The 12056-nt window shown below is 27.7% G+C and overlaps 1 protein-coding gene across 2 annotated transcripts; it reads right to left on the reverse strand.

The window, feature by feature from the left end:
* Nucleotides 1-6710: 6710 nt before the first annotated feature.
* Nucleotides 6711-7444, reverse strand: LOC124923683 (putative phytosulfokines 6). Of its 2 annotated transcripts, none has more exons than XM_047463649.1 (3): nt 7255-7444; nt 7095-7174; nt 6711-7019 (listed from the first exon to the last, which is right to left on the reverse strand). In XM_047463649.1, exons 1-3 carry the CDS (start codon nt 7358-7360, stop codon nt 6906-6908), a joined length of 300 nt encoding a protein of 99 aa, XP_047319605.1. In that variant the 5' UTR covers nt 7361-7444; the 3' UTR covers nt 6711-6905. The 2 variants fall into 2 exon arrangements, with proteins under 2 accessions (XP_047319605.1, XP_047319604.1); XM_047463648.1 differs by having other exon boundaries at nt 6717-7019; nt 7095-7180.
* Nucleotides 7445-12056: the final 4612 nt, after the last annotated feature.

Here is a 12056-nt window from a genome sequence, read left to right on the forward strand (position 1 = left end):
TTGTATTTGATAAATTACAGTTTTTTATGTTAATGGTTAAAAACCAATATGATACCACTATTAAAGTTATTAGAACAGATAATGGAACTGAATTCTTGAATGAAAAATGTTCAGATTTGTTTAATTTTTTAGGAATTGTTCATCAAACCTCTTGTACATATTCACCACAACAAAATGGTGTGGTTGAAAAGAAACATAAACATTTGATACAAGTTGCAAGGTCATTAATGATTGAGTCAAAATTAGAATCAAAATTTTGACCATATTCTTTATTGACTGCAGCATATCTTATTAATAGAACTCCCACAAATGTTTTAAATGGTAAAACACCAATTGAAATATTATGTGGAAAGAAACTAGAATATAAGACACTTAAAGTCTTTGGATGTATTTGTTATGCAGCAAATATTATGCCTAACAAATCAAAATTTGATAGTAGAGCTAACAAATGTATCTTTTTAGGATATCCTTTAAATAAAAAAGGATATACAGTATACAATATCAATACTGGAGATATAAATGTCTCTAGGGATGTAGTTTTCCATGAAGAATTATATTATTAATCAAAGGAATTCAAAGAAAATGAAACTAAAACATTTGAATACAAATCAAGTGAATTACCTTATTTTTTGATGACAATATAGAAAATTCAGATTCTGATGAGATTAATCTGGATCATCAGAATACTGAAATTACTGAAGAAAATGAAAAGTTTTTTAACTCTCCAGATTTAGAATCGGTTGATCAGCCGAATGTTATTTCACAAGAAGATATACCTTCTGTAGTGTCTATTGATGTTCCAAATGATAATTGTAGAAGAAGTTCTAGAAATATTAATCCACCAGTGTGGATGAAAGACTATGTTGCAAGTCAAGTTGAAATGAATAAAAAAAATAAATCAGTATATTCACCACCTTCTTTTCCATATGTTTCAACCTGTACAGATTCAAAGTATATAGAATTTCTTGGTAATATTGATCAATTCACTGAACCAGTGAATTATAAACAAGTTGTTTCAAATCCAGAATGGGTTAAGGCAATGAATGCTGAGTTAAATGCTTTAAATCAGAACAAAACTTGGACATTAACAGAATTGCCTAAAGGAAAAAAGGCAATTGGATGTCGATGGATTTATAAGACAAAATTAAATGCAAATGGAAGTATTGATAAGTACAAATCTAGATTAGTGGCAAAGGGGTATAATCAAATAGATGGAATAGATTTTCATCAAGTTTATGCTCCTGTAGCTAAAAATGTAACAATACGAGTATTGTTTGCATTGACAGCTACAAATAAATGGTATTTACATCAAATAGATGTAAATAATGCTTTCTTACATGGTTGTCTTGAAGAAGATTTATATATGAAAATACCTGAAGGTTTTAAAGGTGCTTCACCAAAACAGGTATGTAAACTTAATAAAAGTTTATATGGATTGAAACAATCATCTAGACAATGGCATTTACAGATATCTAATATTTTGAATGATATTGGTTTTATTAAGTCTGAAAATGACCATTGTTTGTTTATTAAAACTGAAGGCATTCATATCATTTGTTTATTAATGTATGTAGATGATATTCTTATAGCAGGAAATTCATTACAACATATTAATAATGTTAAAGAAGCTATTAACAGTAGATTTCAAATTAAAGATCTAGGAAATACTAAATATTTTTTAGGTCTTGAAATAATGCAAACTGATACAGGAATTTACATAAATCAAAGAAAGTATATACTTGATTTGGTTTCAGATTTAGGTTTGATTGGTGGTAAACCAACTTTCACTCCTATGACTAAAGGTATTAAACTTACCAAAGAACCAATTGATGATTCTCTTTGTGATTGTGAAAGATATAGAAAATTGGTTGGAAGACTGTTATATTTGAACTTTACTAGGCCAGACATTGCTTATTCAGTTCAACAGCTTAACCAATATATTAATAAGCCTTTTCAATCACATTTTAATGCAGCAATTCAAGTTATCAAATATTTGAAAGGAACACCATCATTGGGTTTATTTTATTCATCTCAAAATAATCTTAAAATTGCTGCTTTTTCGGATAGTGATTGGGCATCATGTTTTGACACTCGTAAATCTCTTTCTGGATATTGTATATATGCAGGGAATGCATTAATAGCATGGAAGACTAAGAAACAACAAACTGTTTCTAGATCTTCAGCTGAAGCTGAATATAGGAGTATGGCAGTCACAGTTTGTGAGTTACAATTGATTAGTTTTTTGCTTGCTGGTTTTAAAATGCAGGTTGAATTACCAATTGTTCTTCATTGTGACAACAAAACTGCAATGCATATAACGCAGAATCCGGTATTTCATGAACGAACAAAGCATATTGACATTGATTGTCATGTGGTAAGAAATAAGTATAAAGAATGTTTTATTTCTTTAACACATATTGCTTCTGGTTTACAAAATGCAGATATATTTACCAAGGCACTTGAAGTCAAACAATTTTAAGAATTGAGGTTCAAGTTATTTTTACAAGATTTTCATCTTGAGGGGGGAGTGAAGAAATAATTGATGAATATTGTTAAGTGTAAATAAGTGTTGTTAAGAACAATTAATTAACTGTTAAGAATTGTTAGAAGTATTGTTAGGAGCAGTTAATTAACTACTAAGATTTGTTAGAAGTGTTGTTAGGAGCAGTTAAGTAACTGCTAGAAGTTTTAAATAACTGAAAGTACAGGGACCACTTTGTATAAGTATAAATACACTATTAAGAGAAATAAAATATCATTGGATCATATTTTCTCATTTCACTCTTCTCATATCTTCCAGCTGATTCTTACATCTATAGTCATCTTGTAAACAAATTCAGATTCAGATACGGGTATTGGGTCACCTGAGTTTTCAAGATAAGTGTTATAATTGATGACTTTGTTTGTTCCATAAGTATGTTTTTTCTTAATTTTAAGATTAATTTGAGATATAATCTGATTAACTTGAGACTTTTTTTTTTTTTTGTCATATATATTCATTCTTGTTACCTTCCATGTTAATGCGCGGTAACATTGTCTTAATGTGGATAAATAAATAAAAAAAGTATCATATTCAAAATATAAAATATGCATCCGAATCTAAATTTAAAATTTGAGGCAATTGTTTCTAAATTAAAAAAAAAAAAACTAATAGAGTAATATGAGTTTTGATCATGAGACTTAGATTAATTAAATCCCTTTAATTATTTGAAAGCTACAAAATAAAAGTCATCTTCCTAGATTATTTATAATTAAGTTATCTAGGATACAATTAATGGTGACATATATATATTATTGACCTATTGGTTATAAGACTAGTACATACTGAGTTATATAAACTTACAACTTCATTAACATTGACTGAGCATCCAGCCAAGTGAAAATTCTAAAATAAAAAATAAAAAATAAAAAAAATCTTGAACTACAAAGATGATAGGTATTACACTATTATGGGTAACAAATGAGCATATTAAGTATATTAATTAAATCCATCCACAAATATCCCTACCTAAAATAAAATAAATATACGTTTTGTTGCATTTTTGTATGAAATATTTAAATCTGAAATTTTAATATCATCTTGTGGACAAACTATTTGGAGAGATTGTCAAATTATTTTTTCCTTAAATGGAAAAGTAATGCTTTAAGTTGTTATTAGATTCATAACTTACAATTTCGAGAGATTTGTGTTGCTAAATGAAAAGTCTGAGAGACAGAGAGTATTTGAAGAGAAATTATGTTAAAACTATCTCCAATAAAAAAACTCATTCTCAAATCCAAAAAATATTCTTTCTTACATCAATTTTTATAACTTTTTAATATCACTCTATATATTTTAAATATTTTAATACTGATTAACAAAACAAACATTATTAAAAAAAATAATATTATTCATTATTATAATTTTGTAATATTATTATTATTTTTTTAATATTATTATAATTTTTTTTAACATTATTATAATTTTTTTTGAATATTATTATAAATTTCTGTTATATAAATGAATTAAATTATATAAATAAATTAAAATAATAAATTATATAAATAAGTTTAATGTATAAACTGTACTTAAATTAAGTTTAGGAGTTAATTTTTTTAAAAAAAAATTGAAATTCATGAACAATGCGTGTTTGTAGAGAGAGAAAATGGGAAAAAACTGATTTTTGATTTGGGTATTTGTATTGGTGGGAGAGAAAAGAGGTTTGGGTATTGGTATTGGTTGGAGATAATCTTAAAACTTGTTTGAGGAAGTGGTTTTTTTAGTTTTGCTTGAATTTTTTAAAAAAAACTCTTGTTTAATTAAAACTATGAAAAAATTGTTTTTTATTTATTTTTGATAAAGTTATCTTTTATCTTTCTAAATTTTTATTTAACAATTAATTTATATTTTAAAAAGTAAGGAATAATTTTGTTATTTTAAGAGATAAATAAATAGATTTGATGGTTGGATTTTGAATAAAAATTAGGTTTTATCCCAATAACTCATTCATCAAACAAGCTCTTGTTGAGTTTTTTGTTTTCCTTAGTCAATGAGGAAAAACCCAGCAAATAAGCCCATCTTTGGTCCCCACTTAATTCACTTATTTGGGAGCAATATAAAAAGGGGAGAAAACTTCTTTTGCAAAAATAAAAGCAAGAGAAAGAGAGAGAAAAATCAAGAAAGAAAAGAGGGAAAAACTTTAAGTTCCAGCAGTCTTAGTGCTTTGATGATCGCCGGAGTTTGCACCGTTAGATCGTCCTAATTTTTGTACAGCAGCTTCAAAACTTCTGGGCCAACATTCTGGACGGTGAAGATCAGATTCTGAGGTCTGGAGGTCGGGGTTTCGTTGCCGGAATAGTAGCAGTTATTTTTGGTGATATTCTTCATTTCTTGTTCTTTGATTGTTTCTATATCTTTGATGTGCATGTTTCCAAGAGTATTATGAATTTGTATGCCTCTAGTATTGTCTAGAGATGACTTTTGTATTGCTCTCTTGCTAGTGATAGTTGATTTTAAGCAGCGCTTGATGAACCTTTCAGTCGAGCCATTGCTTTCTTCACCTTCCTTTAGCTATTTGGGGCGAGCTTGAGCCTTGCTTTCCTCTCACTTCGTTCTCTTCCTCGGACTGCGGTCGATCGACTCAATTACATCGACCTTTACCCGTTGGTCGATCTTGAGCTTCACTTTCCAGATTTTGTATTGAACGCATGGCCTAGCTAGGATCCTTCAAATCATCTTTGAGCCTATGTTCATTCAACCCCACCCCCTTTTTGAGTAAGGCTGGAAAGAATGCCCGTCAAGTAAAAATAAGGTCATGCTTCCCCCAACCATTCAAGGAAAGGCTCGACGAAGGTGTCCCGTGGTTTTTTACCCATTGAGGGGTTTTCCACGCTAAAATTATGTGTTGTTTGTGTGTGTGCTTATTTGGTGTGTTACTCACTTTTTTAGGGGCTGTGTTGATTGAATTTGTGCATACCTATTTGTTATCTTCCTCACAAGTTTAAACGGTTTAGAAAAGTGTTGTCAAACGAAGGATAAATTCCGCATTTATTGTTTATCGTTGTGGTGTATTTCAATCAGCCCTAAGAAAATATGAGAAAGAAATTATTTATGTTGTAAATAAGTGAATGCTAACTATATAAATAAATAAAAAATAAAATTTTAATTTAGTAAATTTTAGCCGTGAGAATATATGAAGAAAAAAAAAGAAGTAAATGAGGGTAATTATACATCACAAAATTAGTCTAATGGAAATGGTTAGAAATAATTTAATTTTAAAATAAACCTACTAAAAATAAGAATTAAATTAATATATAAATATATATATATAAATATATATAAATTAAAAAGTTTACCCACCCGATGGGAGATTTCGCCCCCTGATTCCAGCACAAACACAAAAATGGATTTAAAAGTTGATTTGGTTTTGCAACTTTAAATTGTCAATTTACAAATTTCTTCAAAGGTTGTAATTATACTATTTAACAAGACCACTATTGTAAAAATTGATACATTGTGTTTAGAACATAGCATGAACCCTAAAGGAGACCTTCTAAGATTCTTTTTAAGTGAGAATTGTAACTTAACATTTTGTCATCTTGAATCATTCCTACTCCTTGATTTACTTAGTGGGTTAATTAATTTTACAGAAATGATTCTATCTTAAAATACAACTTTCCATCAACAAACATTTAACATAATAAAACAAAAACAAAACATGTCAAATGTTGGATAGGACAACTTGGTACAAGAAAATGGTTCAGCCTTATTTAAGGAATTAAAGTTTATGGGTGGGCTTCTGATAATCTGATGTGGTCTATAGATGGATCTAATTCTAACTTAATTTTAAAGTTTTTTTATATATGAAAAAACAAAACACACGAATTAATTATATATAAAAATTAAATATTGAATAAATTAAATAAAAAAATTAAATATTAAATATTAAATATTTTCAATTTATCTAATAGAATATAGAACTAATGTTTGAAAAAAAAAGGAAAATACTTAAACATAATTTACATTAATTATAATAATATAACTTAATTAATTTAAATATCTTATCGTTGATATGATTTTACTATATTATTGAGTTAATTCATTAATAAACTGCTAAAATAAGTTATATTTTCACTTAATTTAATTTTATATAATTAAGTATTTTTTAAAGTAAAATTATTATATTAATGAAATGATCACCAAGGTATTAACACTGCAATAATTTATATGAAATGACAAACTATATGTCAATGTATAAACTAACCACTCTAATTTACAGCAGTACAATTTTAATATTAAACTTCTGATTTACAATTAAAATAACATTAATAATTAGTATCAATTATTTCCACATGTTTGATCATCAACTAGTTTATATTATTATTATAAGGTAATGGGAAAAATCAAGTCAAGAATTAGTAGATAATTAAGGCCTGGATTGCTGAGTGTAGATGTAATCCAAGTGAGCCTGATCACTAATACTCCTCTTCAGACATTCTTCATCTTCATTATCACATTCTTCCATTTCCATCCCAATTATCTATTCATTAGAAAAAAATTACAAACAATTAATTAATAGAGAGAATTTATTTCATCATCGTAATCAATTGCTTACATTATTATTACTAGCGAGAGGATTGCTCTCAATATTCGGAGAAATCTCAATTGTAACATGATCATCAACCTTCCCATCTTCTTCTCCTTCAATAATAATAATAATTGTGATTCTATATACAGTTAATTAATGATGTGGTACTTAATTAACTTGTACTAACCTTGTTGGGTTTCAAAGAAATTATGAACAAACGCTTGTGAGGTCACAATGGAAAGATAGAAGAATAGAAGAACATATGAATGGGACTTTTGCTTCGATACCTTCATGATCAACCATTGATCTTCTTCTTCTCCTTCTCTTGTTTATGAGAAAGAGAAAATCTAGGGTTTTAAGTTTGCAGTTGGGGTAGTGGAGGGGGCAGATGGGAGAATGGTATAAATATAATTATAATAGATGCAGAATAGGGTTGACATTATTCATGTCACTCACATGAATGATACTAGTGAACCCCCAACTAACCTAGTTGATTATAGGAGCATGAAAATAGAATACTATGTTAGGTGGGTCTTGTTCGTACTTCTTATTAAAGTTATATGAATTGTGATTTTTAATTATCTATAACTTCAATATGGGCATATTTTATTTTATCGGGACGACAAAATCCTCTCCTCCCAAATTTTCTCATTTTTTCTCATTCTCATCGGAAGGTGCAAAATAGTATGTTTTTTAAAATACATTTTTTTTTTACTGTTTTGAACCAAGCAAATTTAGGAACAGACAACCCACTGTATATTTTATATTTTACCTGAGATTATTTGAAAAAATTATCATATTTGACAAATAATTTATTTGGGTGAAATAATTAAAAATATATTTCATAATTAATATTTTTTAAATGTTATAAAGAAAATATTATTTTATATAACTTATTAAGGTAGAATAAATGGTAATAGTGATCATTAAAATCAAATGTGATCACCATTCTCCCTTACAATGCCAAGTGGTCTAGTTTCTTACATTTAAAAGTATTTTATATTTTAATTGGTAATAAAAACTATTTGATTAAAAAATTAATGAGTCAAATGAGATTATGGATTTTATTTAGATTTTAGTCCAAATTAACAACATCTCCTTTAATAGGATCAAGTGAACACTTATTATTATTATTATTATTGCACCCAAATATCTTAAAGCTTCTCAAATAATATAATTTTTTCAAATAACCTCAGATCAAACAAGCCCTTTATAGTACTCTAGAAAAAAAACATATAATAAAAAAAAACACATAAGGTTAATTTCGTCATTATTAAACATCCCTTACTCCAAATCCAATATATCCATGGATAAGTCGAGACTCGAGACTGTACAAAATACCAAAAGGCCCTGTAATTTTTACTTTTTCAACATTTTATTACAATCAATCAAACAAACCTAAACCAAAAAAAATAAACTCAACAACAAAATATAATGTATTTTAAACCATATCAATCTTTTTACTAATAACCCAAGGTCAATCAAGTTTTAAAGTTAACCTTAATAAGTTGAATGATATGTTAAATATGGAGATGATTGTAGTGCAAATCAAACTAATTATAAAACTAATCTTAACTTTAACCTTAATTCTAATCTTAATTGTAATTCCAATCCTAAGTTTATCCCTAGTCTGTTTTTAAGTGTGATAAAAAAACGGATCTATGTAAGTATTGTAATCAAATAAAAATTTATAAATCTAACCAAGCTAATAGTCTAACATGTTTGACGGACTAGGCTTTTATTTAACTTATTTCAAATTTAACTTAGTGGGTATGATACACATAATCATTTCAATTTATTTATTTTATTTGTTTTAAATTATTCAATTTACTTACTAACATTTTTATAATGTAAAATGTTACTATGATCCCGTGCAACAATGATCACCACTTCACCACTTTAATTTACTTTTATTTAACTTAAAATATTTTAAGTAGTAACTTGCATAATTTGATCTCTTGTGAATTAATTTTGTCACTTAAATCATTTATTTGTTAGATACATTTTATTTAACTTATTTTAAAAATATATATAACAACTTATTAAGAATATTAGGTGAAGCCCAATATACTTCAATTTATGTAAACTCTAAAAGTAAATGGGTATAGGAAAAAAATTCCAGGACAGAAACAGACCAAATTAATTGGACAATTTTGTTTATGATGGATCTGGCCCAATACATAATAGTTTAGTATTAATTGTTTTTACATTTAAAACAATATCAAATTTTGAGATGACCGAGTGTCTAAGGTAAGGCGTGTTAAACATTGTTAGATCTTTCTCTTTATTCAATATTGTTTTAATGATAATTCTTTTTTATTTTATTTTTACAATACATATTATTATAATTTTTTTAATTGATAAAGTTAGTCCAATCTCACTTCAAATTAAAATTTTTACGTAAGAATAAAAAATGTGATTATTATTCTATTAAGCACAATTTTTTTACACAATAATATATCAAAGATCACCGAATTGATTTTCATGTAGAACATTTTAAGTTTAAGTTGAATGGCATGACTATAGGGTCATGCTATCATCCTCCATTCAAAAAAATTAACACCGACTTTTGTTACTTGAATTATTATTATATTACGTTGGCTGCTTATGTGTATGGAGGATGAAAGTTGGTTGGGAAATGGAGGATGGTTATTACTTAGCTAACTATCTTGTGGATGCACCTAATATTCTTCTTAACTTGGGGATCCCTCTTAATCACAAGAATTGCAGCTATCTACTCTTCATTTGTCCTATTTTCTATTACAACATGCATATTTTCATATGACCCAATGTCATCAAAATAAATTATCATCTTTCATCAAAGTGTTTGAACAATTATGCCAAACTATCACATAACAATTTCGACAAATTTGTTCTCTAGATCCATTTCGCATCAAGCTTGAAAGTAGGTTGAGTCGGTTAATTATCATTCTCACAATAAATGGGATTCCCAACTTGATTATTCTTATAAGTAATCCTAAAGTTAGATTGCTTCTTTGGGAACTTGTGGTAGATATTCTTGATTCAAATATATAAAAAAATATTTAAAAATACATGTGTTCTGGTCCAAACAAACAAATCACATTTACTATGGCAATGGGACTTGGTATTCCAAACAAAATAATATTAGAATAAACAGAAAAATATTTAACTAATAAAATGTCAATATATAAAAATAATGGAGTATTCAAATTATATCACCTAGTTTTGGTTGAATGTTGTAGAAACAAACATTAACCATAACTCTTTTTCTTTTCTTAATTAGAAATTACTTGTTATTTTTGAGGTTAGAAACACGGGACAGATCATGAGCAAAAAAACTGAGATAATTATAAAAAAAAAAATTACAATTAAGTCATTACTTAGTTCTCATTTTTAATATAGGAATAAATTAAGAAATTATTGTCAAAATATAAAAGGATTTTGTATTTAATGATTTGAGAATTACATAGGATATGTCTTTTATATAAACATTAAGGCCTTGTTCGGATTGGGGTTTTTGAAAAAATCTAGAGAGGGAAAAAGGTGATGATTTTGAGGATGTGATGATTATTTTTGGTAAAAAGACTTAAAGGGTATTGATATATATGAATAAAATAAAAAATAATAATTTAAAATAGAGGGTATTTTAGTATTTTGGTTAATGAAATGAGTGATGTGATTGTTGAGAAGTGATTGATTGGAAAATTGATTTGGGGTGGGTTTTTTAAAAAACCCAAAGAGAACAAGACCTAAATTAGACTCATTATTATTCAATTAATGTAAATTAATTTAATAAGTTAAAAAAAGTTAAAATGTTAGTTGGTCGTTTCAAATGAGACTATTTCTTAAAAAAAGTTAAAGTGTTAGTTGGTCCATTATTATTCTCTACAATGAGACTATTTCTTAAAAAAAGAGTTGTCATATCTCGGTAATGGGTGGGGTCTGTTGATTCAGAATCCTATTAGACTTTAAGTAAAATCACGTTCATGGAAATGAAATATCCCAGCGCGGTAGATCCGAGAACGAAAGTCAAGGAAGGCTGGCAGATAAAATTGATAATCTTCGTAGGCTAATGCAAAATTGATTATGAAGGTTTCATAACGAGCACATTGGATACGCCTCATTAATTATATCATTTTTCATATACTCAAATTTAGAATCAATATTTTCTGAAAGATTCTCTATATATATAGACTTAAATGTTTGTATGAACTTTTTATATTGTGATAATATCTTACCGATATATTATCTTTATATTATATCTCCAATATATTAGATTGATTATATTTATTAATTATCTTTAATGGTGAATTAAACTATCATAATTTCCTTATAAAAATTAATAAAATCCACACCTATGTTATTTTTTCATGGTTGTTGTCATCATCTTCATCGTCATTATCGTCGTGTTTTTCTTAGTCGTTATTATTTATGATCTAAAAAAAACTCCTGTGGTTGAATCAACTTTGTGATCATCTAAAAACATTCATTCGCAAAACTCTAATCCTCTTTGAAACTTGTCTGAGAAATCATCAGAATTCGTCGTTGGAACTAGCTAGCCGCTCATCGTCGTGCAATCGCGTGCCGTGCAATCGTCGCGTCGTGCATCTTCATGCCGTGAAATCACAGTGTTGTGTCATGCAATCTTCGTGTCGTGCATATTCGTGCCGTGAAATCGTAGTGTCATGCCGTGCAATCGCAAACGTGTGGCGTGCATTCGACGTGCCAAGCAACTGATCTTTCTACTTAGCATCGATCCCGATCTCTTAGAATATTGAAGAATACACCCTCAATTATGGTTTTGTTGTGATCATCTTTTAGTGTTTCTCTACTCTCATCATCAAAAGTCATTCATCTTGAAACCCTAGTAATATTCTTAAACTTATTGTGCATAATATATAATGGTGATTCTTCTCCAATAACAAGATTTACACATTGTTTTGGTTGTATTTGCTATGTTTTCTACTATGAGGATGAAGAACAAAAATCCAAAGAAGTAAGGGAGTT

This window comes from Impatiens glandulifera, chromosome 2, assembly GCF_907164915.1.
Source record: "Impatiens glandulifera chromosome 2, dImpGla2.1, whole genome shotgun sequence".
In the NCBI taxonomy this organism is placed as follows: Eukaryota; Viridiplantae; Streptophyta; class Magnoliopsida; order Ericales; family Balsaminaceae; genus Impatiens; species Impatiens glandulifera.